Source organism: Paramormyrops kingsleyae, chromosome 2, assembly GCF_048594095.1.
Source record: "Paramormyrops kingsleyae isolate MSU_618 chromosome 2, PKINGS_0.4, whole genome shotgun sequence".
Lineage (NCBI taxonomy): Eukaryota > Metazoa > Chordata > Actinopteri > Osteoglossiformes > Mormyridae > Paramormyrops > Paramormyrops kingsleyae.
In genome coordinates, this window is record NC_132798.1 from 35325562 (window position 1) to 35347309 (window position 21748).

Consider the following 21748-nt stretch of genomic DNA (forward strand, 5'->3'; position numbering starts at 1 on the left):
CGCACTGTATAAATCACGCAACAGTAGCATTTTATTGTAAGAAAAAGCAGCTTCTACTGATTAAAAAAACGGACACATTTCCAATAATATACAGAAAAAAAATGTAATTTTTATCAAAAAGCTCATATTTATGCAAGCCTATACTTTTCCAAAACTATTGAAAAGCAGGTTATCGTGGTTATTAAACTGCACCGGCACAAATGTAAATACGGACAGTCCGCCGCGGTTTTCAAAGCGCTTTCCAGTCTATCGGCTTCTTCCCGGTTTTCCGTAGCAGCTCGTTGGTCTTTGAGAAGTGCCGACACCCGAAAAATCCGCGATGAGCCGATAAAGGGGACGGATGCACCGTTTCCAGGATGTGATGTCGTTTCTAAAAGACAAAATGCATTTCTACCTTGAAACAACAACCTAAATTCCTAAACTATCATTTCCAGTTGCCGGCTGTTTATGTATACGGCGCTTGGAAGGCTCGGGAGTCCTTCAGCAGTCCCTAGGACAGTCATAACATACAAGACATTTCTACAGATACAACTAAACACTTCATGTTAAAATATTTTTAACTTCATACTATGTATAATGTTTATATGTCTGTGGATGGACAGACTACATACAGGTAACATCCAAATCCTGTATTTCTTGCGTCAGGGTGTACTTAAAATCCTGGAGCCCCCTTAATTGAATGAGAAACCCCCACAGCACCTGCAAAAATGTCTGGCATCACCACTGGTTCCTCTGTAAATTGTGAGCTCTTTTTACAGCACGGGAATCAGATGAGACATATCTGGAGTCATGGTTTTGGCTCAATCTGAGCTTTTAATTCCTTAAGCAATGAACTGGGTGGTTATTAAACTCTGGGTATCATATTTTATGCGATAGTAAATTAATTCTCTGACACCCACAGGAAAAAGGCACTGCAGCCCCTAGACAGTGCCCCTGTCAGGTAGTGCCTGACCTCAGATGCTTCTCAGGCAGACACACCCACCCGGTCGATGGCTGCACCCTTCTTCTGAGCGTAGGAGCCCCACAGCATGAAGACGAGGCCGTCCAGGTTACTGCTGAGCCACTGCACCACGGAGTCGGTAAACTTCTCCCAGCCCTTATCTTTGTGCGAGTTGGCTTGGTGAGCACGAACCGTCAGGACGGCATTAAGCAGCAGAACTCCTGAAACAGAGAACAGACGTCTTAATGGGTCAAAAAAAAGGGTTTAAAAACTGGCAACACGACAAGTGAGCCACAGGAATTCTGCTTTACATTGTTTATACCCAGGCAGATACACTATAAACTCACACAATTTCTGTGGTGGTCTGTGGGTCTGTATTGTCATCTCTGAAAATCTATCCTGCATGCCATGCACGGCTCTGCACTCCTACCTTAGGTGAAAACTTTTCCCAGTATAATATTTTGCCTGATCTGTGCGCCAATTGAAATATCCACTAACAGAAAAACCAATCTGGTCATGCTGAATTGCATCAGACCAATTTGTCACACACCCATCCATCACGTCACAGACTCAGTGTTTATTAGAATATAGTAGCAATAGTTAACTTCAGTTATTATATAACATACACATCTGGAGCATGAGAAATTTTAAAATGCTGTGTGTCATCTATAGAAGTTGATTCTGTGGGTGAATCTATTATGAAATGTGCTTACTTTCATTACTTTAACTATGCAAAACTGGGGCATTACTTCTTGTTATCGAAATGTCAAAGGGCAGTTGTGGGCCGCACTATCGCCTTACACCACCAGGGTTGAGGGTCACCCTTCCCCGGCTCTGGGGGTGGAGTCATTCTTCAATTCAATTTTATTTATGTAACGCTTTTAAGAACAGTCATTGTCACAAAGCACTTTACATATAACCGGCCCGAACCCCCACCAAGCAAGCCTGAGGTGACAGTGGCAAGGAAAAACTCCCTCTAGCAGGAAGAAACCTTGAGGAACCTATATTGGGAAGGGGACCCCATCCTCCCATTCTTGGGCTTGGGCTGGTCTTCCCCAGGTACTCCTACACGTTGCGCCACATGGAGCCACTAAATTGCCCATAGCATTTGACTGTGTGTGAGCTCAGCATGTGACTGGCATCCCACCCAGGGGGTTACCCCTGCCCTGTGTCCTGTGCTTCCTACGATAGGTTCTAAGCTCATCCAGTTCATTCCATAAATTCTTACATTGGTCAAAAAATGTAATTTGTAATTCAAGGGTTCTGTCCTATTTCCAGTTAATAATTTCACTATATAATTTGGAAGGTGGTAATAAATAAGATTTTGGAATAACATTATTTCAACAGTTGCTCCCAACCAACCCAAACGTTCTTCCAAACTCAGAGCACCTTCAGAAGGCTGATGCAGTCTTTATAACAAAGATATTCCCCAGTCTTACAGAATGTAGCTAGCATACCTTGTCTGGCCCATCCTGTGAGATCCCCATGTCCTGGATGCCGGAAGCCTTCAATGTCTGCAGCCAGCTCTTTGAACATATTTACCAAACTGACAAGCAAAACAACATATTACAAAACAGCCCCAAGGTAAGGATGGTTCTAGGGTGATGATGATTGATTTGAAAAATAATAACTGGGGCTTTGTTAAATCACAACGCAGCTTTGAGCATGTGGAGGTACCTTGGTGGAGGTGGAACCGGCTTCTGCACACTGAAACAAAGTCCGTGTGCCTGACCAGGACCGTGATACGGGTCTTGGCCAAGGATCACCACCTTAACCTAACAGTCAAGAGGCACCTTTGATTCCCTGACCGTTACTTATACATGCAAAGCAAATATAACAAAGATGAGCACAAATAAATCTTAAAAAAAAATTAAATGGGCAAATTCTATTCCATTTCAATACTCACATCTTGAATAAGACACATTTGTGTCCAGGTAAAAACTTGGTGACTAGGTGGATAGACCGTGTGCTGTTTCCTTTCTTCTGAAACGAAGGACATCAACTGGACAGATACAAATTAAATAAGGCATTGCACAACTGCACAATTTTCATAGATTGTTGTCATTTATACGCAACTCGTGCAATTCCGTCACGAATTTACTTACCTGAGTGAAATAGGGCTTCCCAAATTCAGCGCTCAGCCCCTTCCGCCAGCTCTCCCCGATCCCATCCGGTGCATGGCGCAGATACGGAGCTTCGATCTCTGCCAGCCTGGTGGGGCTCGACTGGGAAACCAGCGCCCGTTTGTTGCTTTCTAGTTTCGTCTTTTTCACCGGAGCCTCCTTCTGCTTCACAAGCATAACGTTGCAGCTTCATTAATTCATTGCTTTTGGATAGCTTCGAAAGGTAGTAACCTTCGGAGAGCAAGGCTTGCGGCAAACATCAATAAATTAAACATTTAAATGATTAAATTTCATCCACCTAAATTTCATTAAAACAATCTCTTTGGAATTATAAGCTTGACTGTGTTTGCAGGCAGTATTTATATAGTTATTGTGTCTAATAACTAGGTTGGTTGGCATAATTGTTTTAATTTCTCTTGGCATTCGGAATTAAAATACTCACAGCGCCCTTTGATTCCTTCTCCCCAGTGTCATTTTGCTCTGCAAAAGTTCTTTTCTTGCCAACAGGAGAAAAGAAGCCTGTTATAGTTTTTTGTCCGATCATGTTTAATCTCTGTCTGTATGTTATTTTGCGTTGCTTAATGTAAAATCCATTGAAGCGCCATCCAAGCTGAGGAACGTGAATGATTCTTGCTTCCTATTTGGGCGAAATACGTGCTGCAAACGTGCCCTTGTGATTCAGCAAACGAGGCGTCCCGCCCAGTCCTAATCCCGATGCAAGCTTTTTTTGGGGGGGGGGACGAAATGAGTGAACGCCAAATGCACTACAAATATCACTAAAAGAAATAAATTAGATAAACTCTGTGTGGGGGAATGAATAAATATTTGCATCTTTGCCTTTTAATTGTGGCTTATCAGAAATTGCTAGCAAAGATGATAAATTGATCTTTTGCTCTGCAGTCTGAATGGATCCATTTGTAACCTCGCCCTGCAAACGGGCTAATGCCACCGGAGAGAGCGGCAACCCGAGAAAAAGAATCAAACTGGAGGAAGAGGATGAGGAAAGTCGAATCATGGCAGAGTTCTCCAATCCCATTCCCTGGCAAAAAATTGAAGCAGAGGAACTGGACTGTGACTATGCGCTGCTGTTTTCCAAACAGCAAGCAGATGAGCTCTTTAAGAGGCTTGAGACAGAAGTGGAGTATTTCACAGGTACTGTAGGTGATTTCGGCAGAACCGTCAGCCAGCGTGGATTGTTTATCCGGTGTGTAAATAAAGTGGTTAAATTCTTTCTAATTTTTTCTTAATTTTTGCCAACCTTTCCAGAGGAGGAGACCAGGGTCTTGGTGTTTGGGAAGCTGCACAGAATACCTCGGAAGCAGGCGACATACGGTGATTCGGGTCTCATGTATTCCTTCTCTGGGGTGCATCTTTTAGCGAGGCCATGGACACCCACGTTAGAGTACATCCGTGATGCTGTCACCGACGCCACGGGGAACACCTTCAACTTCGTCCTTGTAAACAGGTAAGACAGCAGAGCTGCAATAAGGGTGTCAGGTCCTCTGTACTACAGTGTGTCTGCTTGTACTATAATACTTCGTTATTTCAGCGGTTCTCAAAATTAGTAATGTGTTTTTTTTTTTTATTTTGGGTGGGGGGTCTCCAGATAACCATTGCATTAGTTAGATCAGGGATTCTCAACCCATGTGTCGCAACCCAAATTCAAGTCCTGAAAGGGTTGCGAGGCAGAGTTGGAAATGTACGCATTTTAAAATAAGCAATCTCCTGTGCTAATCCACGATCAGATTTCCCCAGTCCTTTAATAAACCTAGACCTACATAAACGGGTCATGGTGCTTAACACAAAACTAGACAACGCTCAACCAATCCAAGAAGCCAAACCACAGATGCTTAATTTAAAATTCATTGGCACATCCAGTCAGATTTGTGCAATAGGCATTGATTGGCGTGTACTGCCCGCTTAACCATAGCGTTAATTTAGACCCATACTTGATATAGGGTAACAACTGAGCTGGCATGATAAAAAAAATATTGGGTTGTGGTACAAAAAGGTTGAGAACCACTGAATTAGATGAGAGTATAGTACTACATTCATACTTCAGGGTTGGGATATATCACTTAAGTTTCAGTCACTGAGTTTGCCCTTGTTGATGTAGCAGGTTAAGAGTCACATGGAAGATATGCTTAAGGCTGTTGTCTCATAACCACTTAGCCAACTGTGTATGGCAGGTACAAAGATGGGCACGATCACATCTGCGAGCACCGTGACGACGAGCGGGAACTGGACCCCACCTGCCCCATAGCCTCGGTATCCTTGGGGGCAGCACGCGACTTCGTGTTACGGCACCGGGATTCACGGGGTCAGCAGCCCCAGCGCCGGATCAAGCCAGTGAAGCTGCTGCTGGCCCATGGGAGCCTGCTGCTCATGAACCAGCCCACCAACACTCACTGGTACCACAGTGTGCCTCCCCGGAAGAGGGTTCTCACGCCACGCATCAACCTCACCTTCAGGAGAATCGTAACGGAAAACGTCCTTGGACCAGCTCCTGCACGGGCTCGCAGCTAGGCACTGTATCAGCAAGGTGCACCCTACACTGGGTCACCCCAACACTGACATGACTAGTTAAGATGATGGCTTTTCGATGTGTTCCTACTAGGACTTCTCAGATTTGGAGATATGTTGTTTGTGACCTGAAGTTTAATGTCAGTGAAGCTGTTGTTCAGGGCAGAAATATGAATCCTGTAATCAGATTTATTTTTTACATCACTTCAAAGTGGGAAGAGGATTTGTGAAAGACAGTATCACTAAAGGTCAACTGGCAAGAGATTAAGTAAACAGTACTACCCTCACTCTTTCACAGTTTTTATTAATTTCTCATCACTGAAATATGAAAACAGAACAGACCTGGAGAACATGGCAGTTTACTGAACAAGTTTAGTGCAAATGGGATAGAAACATGACGAGGAAGCCCTCCTATCTCACTTAATACTGGTGAGGTTCGGGTGACAGGCAGTATTTTCACCATGACATACCAGACTTGCAAGAACAAGCAAAAGGCTACAGCAGGGATGTTTCATCTGGATTTCACTGTAGAAACAGGACTTTTTTGGCAATTTTAAACAGGTTAAAATGTGAGGCTTTCACGTTAGTGCACACTTGCACAGCACTGTGCTCATTAATGTTCTACCTGGGCAGACACTGCCTTGGGGGGGGGGGGGGGGGTGTCACAGGATGTCTGATTGTTCTGCACAATTAAATAAAACAACTATAAAGACTTCAACATTTCGTCTTTACCAGGAACAGAAGTACGAGAATTGTGCAGTTAACTTGTACAATGAAAAACGAAAGGGGGACCCAAACTGTACTTTTCAAAGGATAGAAACACATACATAGCAGCAAACATAGTGAGACTGATTTCTCTGCAACACATTTAGCATCATTGACATCTTGAGACATTTCCTGGGCAGGGTTCACACACAGTCAAGGACAACAGGAAAACCAGTGACGCTGTGCTGTGTATCACAATTACCCTACTGAATAACCCAAATGCGATTAAATGATGTATCCTTTTGCAGACCTTTAAAAGTCTTAATACAAACAACCCTTTTTGTAGAATATGTCTAGTCAAGCTTAATTATTTTTGTAAATCACATACTAAAGTGCTACAGGTCATTTGGATTTTAAAGCTTGTGAATCATAAGAATCGACATAGGTACCTCTAGAATATTTTTAAACATTTTTGTATTTTGTTTTGATGCTTTGGTCCACACTCAGTGAAATTAAACCGTAGACTTGCCCATTTCCAACCGACAGTCAGTCTCTGGGATGTTAGAACGTGGGTGACCATCTGAGATGTAAACTTAGAGTTATGCGAGAGGCTTGTTCCCCCGATTTCTTCAGTAGATGAAAATGGGATTTAAATTTGCTCTCCCTTTTACAGTATGCTTCCATGCTTTGTGGCTTAACTGTTCATTCCTGGGGAGCAATTACATGAGTAGCTGTCCGTGTGTTGAGGCCACCAAGTGCCATGTGTGCATTCCTGCATCAATCGTCTACGTTCCCCCAGTACCTCACAACATCTTAGAAATACAGCTCCTGTAGACAAAGTGAAGTACAGAAGGCAAGCATCTGATGGAAAGGTGCTAGGAGACTCACTGAAAGAGTCAAAGTCCATCACTGCCCTTGTATGTGGACGGTGTCCGTGCCTCATTTTGGGGACTGCTCTCTGGAACAGCAAGGATCATCAGTACAAATGGGACCCCAAAATGGCTAAAGGATTACAGTGACCAGTCTAGGTGGGGGGGGGTGGGTGACACAGGTGGAACCAGGAGACTCTCTGGGCCTAGCCGGCCCCTCCCTCTTCCTTTGGCCTCGGTCCAGGGCGCTGCACCCGCTCGTAGAAAAGCAGGTAGGCGTTGGAGGCCAGCACCTCCTGGAAGGAGGCCTTGCGCACTGAGTCGTCCGACACCCAGAGCCAGTGGGCGCTAAAGGGGGAGGAGCCACGGGGAGAGGGAGGGCTCCGGCGGTACGTCACAAAGTGTCCCGAGTGCATGTCCCCATGATGGACCAGCACGGCCATCAGCCGGAAGAGGTACACAGAAGAGCTGTGGAAGCACAGGTCATCGGTCAGGCAACTCGTCAAAACAGCCACAAATCCATCCTTACTGAGGAGTCAACACTGCTGATTGGGAAATAAAATTTATACAGAGCGATCCTAATTTGCAGATTGGGTACAACTACTTTCATTAAACAATCGAGGTCTTATCCAATTAGACCCCAAGGAATAAATCATCCTGAGACAGGCTGCCTTCCAGATACACTTCCTGTTCCAGGCACCTTGCCTACCAACCTCCGCTTCCTGTACCATGTACCCTGGCCTCCCCCCTACTCACCTGTAGTCGTAGATCAGTGTGAACTGTGGACTGAGGACAGGGGAATGGAGATAGCCGGAGGAGCAGGTTCCATTTGAGAGGGGCTTGTTATTGTTGCAGTGCTCAGTATCTGTGGGACAGTGATGACAGGAACATTACTGACTACATGGAGCATCCCAGCATGCAGTGCACTCGGTACCACCTCAGGGTCACCTGCTGGAGCAGCTATACCTATTCCATTTGAAGGCTTCTTCTCCAGACCCTCGGCCTGGCTGTCTGCTGGGACGCTCCGTTGGGTCCGCAGCGGCCGCAGCGACCTCTGACCCGTGGATCTGTGCTTATAGCAGTCCATGGACAGGTACTCAGTGAACTGGACGTGCTCCTGTTTCTTGATGGGTGTGCCCTCACTGGACCAGGTGAGTCTCTGCAGGTGTATGCACAGGCACTGGGGCAGCTGAAAGATTGAGAATTCAGAGACATAACTGACTGACACCTGTGTGCTGCACATGGACAAAAAGATCAAACATATTAAAACTGGGACCCCACCAGATACTCTGGGAATCTGAGAAAGTAGCATGTTGCTCTAATTTTTAGTAAAATACTACCAAAAACACAATATTTTGGATTAATATTATAAAATAGTCCATTAAACCTTCTTTTTAACCTACTTATCACTCCAACTATACACCCTCCAGCTGGCTGGTTGGCCTTGTCCCCGAAAATCTTCTGTCATCAAGGCTAAACACCATCACAAGATGAACCCTTAGTCACAGTGACTGAGAATATGACGCTACCATTATGACTGTAACACAGTCAAACCAACGCCTTTCATTACACTTCTGTGTGGGCAACTGGTTTAGAATACCAGTTCTCAACCCAGTCCTCAACCTCACAAATCGTCTTCACTTTCAGTCCACAATCGTCTTCACTTTCAGTCCACAATCGTCTTCACTCTCACCACTTGCATTCCTGCAGCTAGGTAATCAAGGGCTTTATAATTAGCTGTGGAGTAAAATCAGGTGGACAGGCAGAACAAGAAAATGAGATCTGGGATACCTTTCCCAAAAGCATAGTTGCTAACAACGCTAGCAACTTACATAGCTGCTAATGGGGGCTTTTGGGAAACGTACCCCTGGGCAACTGAGGATAAGGCTGAGGTCTGCTGGTTTAGAGGTGAGAGGACCACTTAATGAACAGACAGGGAGGGGCTCCCACCTTTCCCAGTTTGAGCTGCTTTATGAATGTCGTCCTCTGGCTTTCCACAACACGCCCCCCCACCGAACCGCCTGCCTGCATCTGGAGAGAATCGCCAGTCAGTATGGAGCCTCCTGGACGATTGTCTCACCTCCGTTCAGCCGAGTATGGAAGACTTTGTCACAGAAAAGTCCATCACAGAAACGGGGCCGGCCTACCTTGGTGCAGTTCTCACATTTCACCTCCTTGATAGTCTCCGAGGAGATAAAATGCTGGAGGCAGTGGTCCAGAGTAACAAGTCGACCCTGGAGAGAGGAAACAAATGGCTTATGGAAGATGTCCTTGTGAGGGAATGTGCTTGATGTGTTTTTATCATACCTTCTGATTCCTAACACAAACAGGTTTGATGAAAATGAGTCAGCGATTCAACAGCCCAGACAACTGGTATTCAAAAGTCGTAATATACCATTTACACAAACTATTTATACAACACCTTTCCACACTAATATTTTACATTGTGATAGTTTCTACTATCACAACAGTACATAAAATAAAAAAGGAAAAGATAATAATAATAATAATAATAATAATAATAATAATAGTAATAATACTACAAATAATAATACTAATTACAAACCCTTTGTGACAATATTTTTTCTTATTTTACAGCACACAGATCATCATTCCAAATTCCTGTACCTATAAAAATACACATTTATTGAGAGGTTTTGGTTCTGTTCTTTCTCTGGTCTTACCAGTGGTGCAGGGGGGATGGACAAAGAGAGGCTGTCGAATGAATCGTAATGCACAGGACTCTGCAAACAGACAGGTGTCAAAAGTGAAACAGCCAAATGAGAAATAGGCAATTGACAAAAGCAAGCTGAAACCATGTGGCCAATCACCTGTTGCTCACAGCGCTTGCAGGCCATGTTGCTCGTCATGCGCCCGTGAAAAGGATGCTGGGATTTCCAGGGATTTGGTAGTGGGTGCAGGGGGCCTAGTGGGGGGAGGGGGGAAGGCAGTGAAATTATTCCCTGATCCACTGGGCATTTTAGATTGAACACCTGCACGCTAGTACAAAATTAACACACCCAGGAAGGTTCGGGCAGCCCGATAACCTTTACAGTTTTATCTACCATTGGCCTGTTTTGTATCCTCATTATCATTAAGCTCTTTGGGGCAACCGTGTTGCGAAGGGACCTACATAAAAGTAAAGTCTGGCTTCTATAATCTGTCTCAGCAGATGTTTGAAGCAGCACTTCACTAAAGGCACAAAGAGCCTTACCACGACTCCTGCAACTCATGCTCCAGTCACTGGCCTCCGGGACACTCTACAAACCAACCAGATACAGTGGGTAAAAATAAAGAACAAATTCAGAGAAAGTTACTCCAGAATATTCTGGCTAATTATGTCTTAACCTTGATCACGGTTGAGCCGGACTGAATTCTTGCACCTGCCTAAGCATTTACATTTATTACGTAGATCTTTATGAGAGTCATTTAAGTCCACCATTTTCATTCGCCTGCAGCATGTCTGGCTGGGTATGAATTGAGATTCTGGGCCAGCTAAGGCGGTGGAATAAGGAGGATGGACAACGAGCAGAGAGATAATGACACCCTGGTGCTGGGGGTGGGTAAAGTGACGAGCATTTACCTCCAGGGACTGCATGTCGAAAAGATGGGTGACCTTGGGCAGTCGGTCTCGCTCCTCCTCCAGGGAGGAGGTGAGGACATGAAAGAGCTCATGTGCGTCCTGAAGAGGGGAAGTATGAATGCCTCAGGCAAAGTCAAGCATTAGTAACGTCACTTGAACTCTGTCCTCAAGCAAGCAGCACTAAAGCACCCAAAAGGGATCGCCGTGGTTACAACCAAGGCATGTGGGAATATCCAGAACCCACCTGTTCCTCAAAGGAGCTGATATGCCACCTGTAGAGCTGGAGGACTTCCAGAAGACAGCCTGCGTCGAGAACGTCATCTTCCGCGGGCTCATGACTCGACAGTGCTGCCAACAGCGACAGGGCCACAACAGCAGTCGACAATAAAAAAGCATGGAAGAAAGAGGAGTTTAAAGGAAGGCAGAGAGGGAACACCAAGACGGCCTACCCTTTAGAAGCTGCAGGAGGGTCCTGGACAGCCGAGGCTCCCTCTCCACCTGGTTCTGATCCAGATTGTTCCTGCCTGTAAATTCCTCCAGCCACCTGATGAAGGAGGGACAGGCTGCCAAGCCCTGGAGCAGAGAGTTCATGAAGCAGGTGTTTCCGAGATTCAGAAGCCCAGGCACCATACCTAGAAAAAATAAAATTACCAAGGGGGCAGCATGCAGATATTAATCTCATTTCTGTTCATGTGCTCCACCTTGCAGCAATGACAGTCCATCTACCATTATATAAGGCAGCATTCCCCAACCTGGTCCTTGGGGAGCTGGGAGGGAACAAAAACATGGACTATCTTGGGGTCCTCGAGGCCCAGGTTGGGAAACACTGGTATACGGAATATTTAATCTCTTTTAAAAATGATGAAATTTGCACCTTTCTTCCGCTTTTTCCTCTCCGCTATTGGACCCCAAAGGACATAGACTCCAGCAGCCATAGCTGCCGCTATTCCGCCAATGACACCCCAATTTTTCATCATCTTGTTCCTTAAAAAAAAAAAGGGTCTGATGCAAACTTTTATCAAAAAAATGCATATGAGACACGTTGCTAACATTTAACAGTTTTACCTGGGACAGTTCTGCAAGGCAAACTTGTTCGTTTTTACCATTATAATATGCAAACAATAATAGAGGGACAGAAAACCATATAAAGCATTACACAAAACAATAAAAATCTTTAAAACAAGTTAAACACTTAATTCCATTACACTTATGTTGATGCCATTACACCAATGCGCCATAATTGCTTTGTAGTAATTGCCACAGTACAGGGCTGCTGTGTGACAGGCATCCAAAGCTGATACCATCACCTATAGGATGAGAACTGTTAAAATGGGACACTTTCAGAAAATCTATAGAATCTTCTCAACGTCTTGAATCCCAGCTTGATACCATTCTAAACACAAATAATGTCCCTTGAACACTATATGGAAAAGAAAATAAAGTATTACTAAACACATATATTACCTGCAAAGTTTAACTGTGGCATTTTGTCAGGTGTCCCATTTTAATACTAATACTACTAAATACTAACACTTTAATACTAAAGCTGCCTGCTTAGTCAAATGCGCTGTATTCGTGCTCCCTGACATTACCTGTGTACCACCCACCAACTCACCAGTCTATCAATAAACCAAGCAGACCCCGCTATCAGACCAGCACTTTAAACATTTCCTTAGAATTATTTATCCCTTTCTGACTAAAAATCGTCGCACTTAAGCATGGTGAACGGCAATGCAAACGTCGAGTTACATGCTGTAGCTGGCTAATAAGCTAGCTAGCGAACTGTAGGACCAAATGCACGTTATGTGCAGTTTTTTCCTTCCGATAAACCCAATTACATAGCCAGCTAGATCCCCTTATTCACATTTAGTAAGTTAATATTTGATTTAATTTATACATAACACTGAAGTTTCATCTATTCTCATCTGCGCACTTTAAGTGGATAAGAAATACCGCTGTCTCGGTTTAACTCCACGCCACAAGCTAGTTAGCGAGTCATAACGTCGAAACTCGACCCCTAAAGCATAGGGTTTGTTCACTAGGATTAGAGTCCAGACCTGACTGTAGTTCCCGTTCTTAAAAACTCCCGAACCAGCTTGTCCGTGTCTTCTGGCCGGCACCACGGCATCCTCACTGGGACTTACCGAGAAACGCAATTAAGTTGGGGTGGAGAAGGCGGAACTAAAATGCGATCGCTTCGTAGCACACGGAATTTCAACCAGTAGGACAACAACAGACTGGTTTATTTATTAATTTATTTATTTATATATTTATTATTTTTATTTATTTATTTATGAATGAATGAATGAATGAATGATGCAAACAGAAACATTGACTAAAACATTACGTGCTGGAACTGATATAATTCTCCCTTAAACCAGAAATTGAGGTGGTTGGAAAGAACAAGGAAGATGAAATATATTGTCCCTCTGCTCTTCAGACCACTTAATGGAATATGAACACACTAGTTCTGTCAACATCTGCAGAGTAAGTCACTAAGATATATTTGAATGTTAAACGACAGGCTTATATGGATTGCATACACACTGTATGATCATTGGTGGTGTCTGCATTGCTGCCTATTTAACTAATGCTGATTTCTCTAATTCCAAATAAACTGAAGCTTGATTTTAGAACATTTAAAAACATTCTTATTTTGAGATGGTTTGTACAGTAACGTTTCCAAAACCTATTTTTGTACGTTTCACAGTAACAACATATTTTTTATGCTAATGCAATTGGTGATACTTATACTCTGCAAAAATTCCTGAAAGCATTCATAGAATGTATGATTTGTGGTGAAGATTACATATACTAGTTTCCTGGTTCCCAACATGAATTAATGGAAAAATGTGCCTGAGAAGTAAAACAGATGCAAAAAAAAAACCTGTATTGATAAAATGTGAGAGGAACTTAAGTTGTATCCAAAATATCTACTGCACCCTATTTAGCCCAAGTCAATAAATTCCATCCACCCAACTCACCACTTATATTGATCAAGGTCACAAGAGAGCCTGGAGCCTATCCCAGGCAGCTTTGGGCACAAGGCTCGGCTATACCCTGAATTGGATGTTCATCCAGGCAATAAATTATTAATATTAATTTAATGTTGGTGACCGCACACATTTATTTGAAACCAGAGCAATTTAAGGAAGCAAATTAGACATCTTTCTTGCTTGACATAGGATGGGGGAAGTACTAAAGACTACAGGTTTAACACAAAAAAACATCTGCAGCATGAGAGAAGCAGGCAGGGAAGCACATCACCTCTCAGGAACAGTGAAAGGCACCATTGTGCGGATCCAGGAATGAGGTCTAGGCATGAGTCCTGGGGCCGAGGGACTAAACAGTCGATTCTAATGGTTATATAACAGGCTCACATGACTGGATGAGTCTGTCACTTGACATCAGTCTGAGATTTACATTTAAACATGTAAACCACTGGACACAAAGGGAAAGACCAAACACAATGATTAACCATCCATCCATCCATCATCTGCCGCTTGTCCGGGGTTCGGGTCGCGGGGGCAGCAGCTTCAGGAGAGGCACCCAGACCTCCCTCTCCCCAGCTACCTCTACCAGCTCCTCGGGGGGGACACCGAGGCGTTCCCAGGCCAGCCGAGAGATATAATCCCTCCAGCGAGTCCTGGGCCTGCCCCAGGGCCTCCTCCCTGTAGGACATGCACGGAAAACCTCTCCGGGTAGCCGCCCAGGAGGCATCCGCACCAGATGTCCAAACCACCTCAACTGGCTCCTTTCGATGTGAAGAAGCAGCGGTTCTACTCTGAGGCCCTCCCGGATATCCGAACTTCTCACCCTATCCCTAAGGGAAAGCCCAGGCACCCTGCGGAGAAACCTCATTTCGGCCGCCTGTATTCGCGATCTCATTCTTTTGGTCATTACCCATAGCTCATGACCATAGGTGAGGGTAGGGACAAAGATGGACCAATAGATCGAGAGCTTTGCTTTTTGGCTCAGTTCTTTCTTAGCCACGATGGACCGGTTAAGCGCCTGCAAAACTGTAGATGCCGCTCCGATTCGTCTATCCAGCTCCCGATCTCGCCTACCCTCACTTGTGAACAAGACCCCGAGATACTTAAACTCCTCCACTTGAGGCAGTACGTCTTCCCCGACCCGAAGAGGGCAAACCACCCGTTTCCGGCTGAGAACCATGGTCTCGGACTTGGAGGTGCTAATCCTCATCCCTGCCGCTTCGCACTCGGCTGCGAACCGCCCCAGTGCATGCTGGAGATCCCCAGCAGATGAAGCCAACAGGACGACATCGTCTGCAAAAAGCAGCGAAGCAATCCTGAGGCCACCAAACTGGACACCCTCAACACCCTGGCTGCGCCTAGAAATCCTGTCCATAAATATTATAAACAGGACCGATGACAAAGGGCAGCCCTGGCGGAGCCCAACCCGCACCAGGAACACGTCCGACTTATTACCGGCAATGCGGACCAAGCTTCTGCTCCGTTCGTACAGGGACTGAATCGCCCACAATAGTAGACCCCGGACCCCATACTCCCGAAGCACCCCCCACAGAGCACCTCGGGGAACCCGGTCGTAAGCCTTTTCCAAATCCACAAAACACATGTAGACTGGATAGGCCAACTCCCAGGCCCCCTCCAGTACCCTTGCAAGGGTATAAAGCTGGTCCAGTGTTCCACGGCCAGGACGAAAACCGCATTGTTCCTCCTGAATCCGAGATTCGACTATCGATCTCACCCTCCTCTCCAGTACCCCGGAATAGACTTTCCCAGGGAGGCTGAGAAGTGTGATCCCCCTGTAGTTGGAACACACCCTCCGGTCCCCTTTCTTAAATAAGGGGACCACCACCCCGGTCTGCCAATCCAGCGGCACCGTCCCTGACCTCCACGCACTGTTGAGAAGGCGTGTCAGCCACGACAGCCCCACAACATCCAGAGCCTTCAGGTACTCCGGGCGGATCTCGTCCACCCCCGGGGCCCGGCCACCACGGAGCTCCTTAACCACCCTGGCCACCTCAGCCCCAGTGATGTGCAAGCCCCCCCCAGCACCCTCGGGCTCTGTGCCCTCTGATGTCTCAAAGGCAGTGTGCGTAGATGTATCTGAGGCAGGGTTGAGGAGGTCCTCAAAGTATTCCTTCCACCTCCGGATGATGTTCCCAGGTGAGGTCAACAGCCCCCCCCCCACTATAAATAGGAGGAACCAGGAGCTGCTTCCCCCTCCTGATACTCCGGATGGTTTGCCAGAACCTTTTTGAGGCCGACCAAAAGTCACTCTCCATGGCCTCACCGAACTATTTAAGGAAGCAAATTAGACATCTTTCTTGCTTGACATAGGATGGGGCTGAGAAGTGTGATCCCCCTGTAGTTGGAACACACCCTCCGGTCCCCTTTCTTAAATAAGGGGACCACCACCCCAGTCTGCCAATCCAGCGGCACCGTCCCTGACCTCCACGCACTGTTGAGAAGGCGTGTCAGCCACGACAGCCCCACAACATCCAGAGCCTTCAGGTACTCCGGGCGGATCTCGTCCACCCCCGGGGCCCGGCCACCACAGAGCTCCTTAACCACCCTGGCCACCTCAGCCCCAGTGATGTGCAAGCCCCCCCCAGCACCCTCGGGCTCTGTGCCCTCTGATGTCTCAAAGGCAGTGTGCGTAGATGTATCTGAGGCAGGGTTGAGGAGGTCCTCAAAGTATTCCTTCCACCTCCGGATGATGTCCCCAGGTGAGGTCAACAGCCTCCCCCCCCCCACTATAAATAGTAGGAACCAGGAGCTGCTTCCCCCTCCTGATACTCCGGATGGTTTGCCAGAACCTTTTTGAGGCCGACCAAAAGTCACTTTCCATGGCCTCACCGAACTCCTCCCACGCCTGGGTTTTTGCTTCTGCGACCGCCCGAGCTGCGTTCCGCCTGGCCCGCCGGTACCCGTCAGCTGCCTCCGGAGACCCTCGGGCTAATAATTCCCGGTAAGCCTCCTTCTTCAGCTTCACGGCCCCCCTCACCTCTGGTGTCCACCATCGGGTACGGGGGTTACCGCCACGACAGGCACCGACCACCCTGCAGCCACAGCTCCGTACGGCCGCTTCCACAATGGAGGTCTGGAACAGTGTCCATTCAGACTCAATGTCCCCAACCTCCCCCGGTATGCAGTCGGAATTCTGCCGGAGGCACGAGTTAAAGCTCCAGCAAACAGGAGTCTCTGCCAGACGTTCCCAGCAGACCCTCACTATGCACTTGGGCCTACCAGGTCTGACCGGCTTCCTCCCCCGCCACCTGAGCCAAGGTGATGATGGCGGTGGTGATCAGTTGACAGCTCTGCCCCTATCTTTACCCGAGTGTCCAAGACGGAAGGCCGCAGATCAGATGATATGATTATAAAATCGATCATCGACCTGTAGCCCCGGGCATGTTCGTACCATGTCCACTTATGGACACCCTTATGCTCGAACATGGTGTTCGTTATGGACAAACCATGCATTGCACAGAAGTCCAATAACAGAACACCACTCGGATTCAGATCAGGGAGGCCGTTCCTCCCAATCACCCCCTTCCAGGTCACACTGTCATTGCCCACGTGAGCGTTGAAGTCCCCCAGCAAAACGATGGAATCCCCCCGCGGCACGCCAAATAGCATACCGCTAAGGGAATCCAAGAAGGCCGGGTACTCCGAACTGACATTCGGCGCATAAGCGCAGATGACAGTCAGAGACCTATCCCCGACCCGAAGGCGTAGGGAAACAGCCCTCTCGTTCACCAGGGTAAACTCCGTTGTTAATACACCGAGCTGTGGGGCCACCAATAGCCCCACCCCAGCCCGGCGTCGCTCACCCGCCGCAACTCCAGAGTAAAAGAGCGTCCAGCCCCTCTCCAGGAGATTGGTTCCAGAACCCAAGCTATGTGTTGAGGTGAGCCCGACTATATCTAGTCGATACCTCTCAACCTCACGCACAAGCTCAGGCTCCTTCCCCACCAGAGAGGTGACATTCCATGTCCCGAAAGCCAGTTTTGTCAGCCGGGGATTGGACCGCCAGGGCCTCCCTTGGCCGCCACCCGATCCACAATGCACCGAACCCCTGACATTCCTCTTGCGGGTGGTGGGCCCACCTGGGGACCAATGATTAACCACATTATTAAAATAAACTCAACAGGACAGTGAGAAAATCCATAATTAAATCAAAATACTAACCCAAATAAAAAGACGAATATTAAGGAAAAGAATTTTTTTTAAACTCTCACACCTAAGTTATGATTGCTTTGTGGACCATTCCAATTTCCTGCTTTCTGATTTGCCCCATTTCACCAGGAACAAGACTTTTCCCCACAGCAAAAAAAAAAAAAAGTTAACTCATAAGAAAAAAAACAAATCACGAATCAAATAAATGACATGACATGACAAAGGAAGTTAAATGTGTGTACTTCATCCAGAAACCAATGTGTTAATAAAGTAAAGGCTAACAAACAAATGATATTGTGTTTTGATTCCCCAGGGTATGACATTAGAGTACATCTGGCACTGCAAGTGGTCCTCAAACTTGCATGAAAAAAATTGGGTGTTGGTGGCCAGATTGGCACTCCAGCTACCATAAACACTTCACTCTGCTTCTACAAAGCACACAGGTCTTTTTTCTACTCTCCACGGGAGTAGCTCTGCTGCAGCCACCCACAGGAAGGCTGCATGCATGATGAAGGGGATGGGGGAAAGCTCTCAGGAGCCTCAGCCCCGGAAGAAATGAAACTGCCGGAGAGTCAATGAGGTCAGTCTTGTTGGAGATCAGAATTGGTGTGGTGCTGAGGCATTGCCCACTGCACAGCAGCACTCAGGTGCTAATCTCAGGTGGCCCATCCATGATGACCACCTTCCTCTGCTGTTGGAGGAGCTTCAAAAACTCCACATTTCAGTGGTGACACAGATTTGGAAGTGACCAAATTTCTGTAGGTGAGTACACCTATTATTGGTCTGGTTGCTCTGATGGTTGTTATACTCAGGAAGTAGCTCTTTCTGTGGCAGATCGGCTCCTCCTGATGGTGCCGCTGTAACTCCGTGTCTTGTCTGTTGTCTCAGTGTAAGCTCCAACCACGGTGAGTGATGTCTCAATGAGGGAGACATTTTAATCTCAACTTTTCTTGGTGGTTGATGGGTGCCTACGAGGTGACACTGGGTTGGCTCTGAGAATTGTATTGGTCCCCACGCATCTGTCGATCGTGGTGAAAGTGGATCCATGTTACTTGACTTGTCAGGGGCTGCGAGTCACTGGATCCTGGTTCCTGTGCCCAGAGCCACATCGTTTGACTTAATACTGAAATACTGGTGGTGCAGCGAAAGACGTGAATCACATTTGACCGTATCCCGGCACTGAGGATTCTCATCGAGTGGAAACGCAAATTTATTTGCAGTTGTTGTCAATCTTTGTAAAGTGTTCGACTCAGTTGATCGAGTTGCCCTGTGGGACATGCTGAGACTTCACACGATTGCCACAAACTTGTTAGACATCATGACCGGCCTGTACACTGGTACTGTGAGTGCTGTGCAGAGTGGAAGCAGAACCTCTGTTTTCTTTCCTGTTGATTCTGGAGTTTGTCAGGGGTGTGTTCTTGCTCCTACCTTGTTCAATGCTTGCACGGACTGGGTGTTGGGCAGCGTCGTGGGATCCAGAGGCTGTGGAGCATCTGTTGGTGAAGAAAGATTCACCGATCTTGACGGTGCTGTGATCTTCGCGGAGTCAAGGGAGGCTCTGATCGGGGCTCTTGAAAGACTGAGTGAGGAATCTGAGTGTCTGGGTTTGCATGTGCCCTGGATCAAAAACAAGATTCAGGCCTTTAATGAGGTCTTGTGCACAGATATCAGCAGTGTATCTGTCTGTGAATAGAATGTTGACCGCGTTGAGAGGTTCACTTATCTCGGCAGCAACACTGATGTCTCTAGTGACACTTTCTATGAAGTCAGTAGATGGATTGGGAGAGCATTGGGGGTCAAGAGGTCACTGGGAAGGGGTGTGTGGCGTTCCTGATATCTTCGTAAGAGGATCCAAGGTCCAAGTCTTTAGAGTCCTGGTGTTCCTTGGTTTGCCGTGTGGCTACAAGACATGGATGCTATCCAATGACCTGAAACAAAAACTTGACTCCTTTAGTACTGTGTCTCTTCGAAGAATCCTTGGGTACTGCTAGTTCGACTTTGTGTCGAACAAGTGGTTGCTCAGGGAATCCCAAATCGGGCACATTACCTGCATTGTGAGGGAGCATCAGTTACGGCATTACAGCCATGTGGCGTGATTCCCTGAGGGGTGATCCGGCTCACAAGCTTCTCATCGCTAAGGATCCAAGTGGCTGGGATGCCCATGTAACACCTGGCTCTGGCAGATAAGGGGTGGCTGCAGCGGAGCTACTCCCATGGAGAGCAGAAAAAAGACGTGTGTGCTTTTTAGAAGCAGAGTGGAGGGTGGGACTGGACTGCGTGTCGGCCTGGGAGGGTTGCCAACCTCCTGAGGTGTTTTGTCGTTTGGTGGGTGTCTGCTCCCCAACTTGACCTGACCCGACTGTACTGCAAAAGAAACAAATCTAAAAGAAACAATATCTACAGAAATTAAAATGAACTGGGTAAAGAATGTGTAGGTGTTACTTTGATGGGTGTGTGGCTGGCAGGGCAGCCATCACACAGTCCCTGGAGAATTTGGGGTTATGCACTTTCCTCAAGGACCCAATTGTGAAATCAAGCTGCCAACTAGGGTTTGAACCAGCAACCTTTTGATTGCACAGAGCAAAGCAGCACCCCTAATATATTACTATCCACCCTCCCTCATCTTACGATATTCATTTTACACTCAAATACTGAGACTAAAGGGCAACATTCTTTATAATTACTCTAGGCTTCACAGCCAAGAGTTTTAGAGCTTACAGAGAGGCCTGCATCCTATTGGCTTATACACATTAATCAGCTCAGCTGGATAAGCAGGGCTCCGGCCTTTCGATATCTCACAAATAAGTGAAAGAATCTTCTAGCTCAGTCTAAGGCGAGTGGGATGCCAGGGAAGAGACATCAGGACATCTGTTATGTAGTCATATATTTTATTTACTTCAGAATAATAATACTGCTTATACTCGTACCTGGGAATTCATTGTCAGCTCTGCTAGCTTACAGTACATTTATGTTTTATTGTGATTTGTTTTATTATTTTAAATGGTTTACTACTGAAAGTGTCGAGACTGACTAATTATAATGTGGAGCCTCTTACAAACAGCAACTTGAGTCACATTAAAACAGCAAATATAACTTACATTCATTTGGTTTTCTGTCCACAAGGTGAGTCATTTTTCAGATTACATACAGACTTTCTTTTATACCCCCAAAACAAAGGAGAATCTTCAACCAAGAAGTCTACATGATCCTAAAAATGAAAATTGTCTTCCTTACTTATATGCCATTATTACATTACAGTGACAACTGCAGTTAAAACGCACAATAAATGAAAGTCTCTGCAAAACTGAACTGGACAGATGGAATCATTTCAAATGCAGATGGATTTTTCTCAAATATTTACAGTTGTATCCAAAATATTGGCACCCATGCAATTCCTTCAAATAATTCACCATAGACAATCTCAGGGCTACAAACCCAACTCCAGAGAGTCAGTCTCTGTTTCCACTGTGTGTAATCTTATGGAGGAATAGAACCATAGCTAAATTCCTTGCAAATGACTACAAGAAAAAACATGATCAAAGAACTCAGAGAAAAATTGTCTACATGGTAGAGAAAAGACTTCAATCAACTACCACGGAGATTCAAGCTAACCTTCAGACATAAGTTACAATTGTTTTAACCAACACTATCTATCTCCAACTGTGGACTGTCTGGCAGGGAGCTGAGAAGGAGCAAAAACATGGATCGTTTGGCGGTCCCCGAAGACCGGGTTGTGAAACACTGTGGTAAGGGAACAAAGGAGGACCCCACTTCTGGGAGAGAGGCATAGGAAAACCTGACTGCATTTCACCAAAACACACCTGACCTTGGCACCCTCTTGG

The 21748-nt window shown here is 46.2% G+C and overlaps 3 protein-coding genes across 8 annotated transcripts; 1 reads left to right on the forward strand and 2 right to left on the reverse strand.

Moving 5' to 3' along the window:
* Positions 1-9: 9 nt before the first annotated feature.
* Positions 10-3766, reverse strand: unga (uracil DNA glycosylase a). Of its 2 annotated transcripts, none has more exons than XM_023833382.2 (7): positions 3506-3766; positions 3046-3225; positions 2847-2942; positions 2618-2715; positions 2398-2486; positions 983-1161; positions 10-370 (listed from the first exon to the last, which is right to left on the reverse strand). In XM_023833382.2, the coding sequence occupies exons 1-7, from the start codon at positions 3605-3607 to the stop codon at positions 230-232; spliced, it is 885 nt and encodes a 294-aa protein (XP_023689150.2). In that variant the 5' UTR covers positions 3608-3766; the 3' UTR covers positions 10-229. The 2 variants fall into 2 exon arrangements, with proteins under 2 accessions (XP_023689150.2, XP_023689149.2); XM_023833381.2 differs by having other exon boundaries at positions 3046-3228.
* Positions 940-5873, forward strand: alkbh2 (alkB homolog 2, alpha-ketoglutarate dependent dioxygenase). Of its 3 annotated transcripts, none has more exons than XM_023833384.2 (4): positions 940-1079; positions 3964-4215; positions 4330-4528; positions 5253-5873. In XM_023833384.2, exons 2-4 carry the CDS (start codon positions 3969-3971, stop codon positions 5587-5589), a joined length of 783 nt encoding a protein of 260 aa, XP_023689152.2. In that variant the 5' UTR covers positions 940-1079; positions 3964-3968; the 3' UTR covers positions 5590-5873. The 3 variants fall into 3 exon arrangements, with proteins under 3 accessions (XP_023689152.2, XP_023689154.2, XP_023689153.2); XM_023833386.2 differs by lacking the exon at positions 940-1079 and adding an exon at positions 2387-2524; XM_023833385.2 differs by lacking the exon at positions 940-1079 and adding an exon at positions 3156-3286.
* Positions 5873-12941, reverse strand: LOC111854892 (ubiquitin carboxyl-terminal hydrolase 30). Of its 3 annotated transcripts, none has more exons than XM_023833377.2 (13): positions 12888-12941; positions 11618-11727; positions 11193-11375; positions 10988-11091; positions 10744-10842; positions 10375-10420; positions 9992-10086; positions 9845-9904; positions 9308-9394; positions 9111-9191; positions 8127-8349; positions 7917-8025; positions 5873-7628 (listed from the first exon to the last, which is right to left on the reverse strand). In XM_023833377.2, the coding sequence occupies exons 2-13, from the start codon at positions 11718-11720 to the stop codon at positions 7367-7369; spliced, it is 1452 nt and encodes a 483-aa protein (XP_023689145.2). In that variant the 5' UTR covers positions 11721-11727; positions 12888-12941; the 3' UTR covers positions 5873-7366. The 3 variants fall into 3 exon arrangements, with proteins under 3 accessions (XP_023689145.2, XP_023689143.2, XP_023689144.2); XM_023833375.2 differs by having other exon boundaries at positions 12801-12929; XM_023833376.2 differs by lacking the exon at positions 12888-12941 and adding an exon at positions 12208-12794.
* Between the last annotated feature and the right edge of the window lie 8807 nt (positions 12942-21748).

What these genes read in the sequence shown, in the direction of transcription:
- unga (XM_023833381.2), bottom strand. Translation starts at nt 3,607, where the DNA reads ATGATCGGACAAAAAACTATAACAGGCTTCTTTTCTCCTGTTGGCAAG. An exon ending in CCGGTTCCACCTCCACCAAG is followed by an intron (nt 2,487 to 2,617) that starts GTACCTCCACAT and finishes TTTGCTTGTCAG; the next exon opens with TTTGGTAAATATGTTCAAAG. An exon ending in CACAGGATGGGCCAGACAAG is followed by an intron (nt 1,162 to 2,397) that starts GTATGCTAGCTA and finishes TCTCTGTTTCAG; the next exon opens with GAGTTCTGCTGCTTAATGCC.
- alkbh2 (XM_023833384.2), top strand. Translation starts at nt 3,969, where the DNA reads ATGGATCCATTTGTAACCTCGCCCTGCAAACGGGCTAATGCCACCGGA. An exon ending in AGAAGTGGAGTATTTCACAG is followed by an intron (nt 4,216 to 4,329) that starts GTACTGTAGGTG and finishes CAACCTTTCCAG; the next exon opens with AGGAGGAGACCAGGGTCTTG. An exon ending in AACTTCGTCCTTGTAAACAG is followed by an intron (nt 4,529 to 5,252) that starts GTAAGACAGCAG and finishes TGTGTATGGCAG; the next exon opens with GTACAAAGATGGGCACGATC.
- LOC111854892 (XM_023833375.2), bottom strand. Translation starts at nt 12,871, where the DNA reads ATGCCGTGGTGCCGGCCAGAAGACACGGACAAGCTGGTTCGGGAGTTT. An exon ending in TCAGCTCCTTTGAGGAACAG is followed by an intron (nt 10,843 to 10,987) that starts GTGGGTTCTGGA and finishes TCCCCTCTTCAG; the next exon opens with GACGCACATGAGCTCTTTCA. An exon ending in TCGACATGCAGTCCCTGGAG is followed by an intron (nt 10,421 to 10,743) that starts GTAAATGCTCGT and finishes GTTGGTTTGTAG; the next exon opens with AGTGTCCCGGAGGCCAGTGA.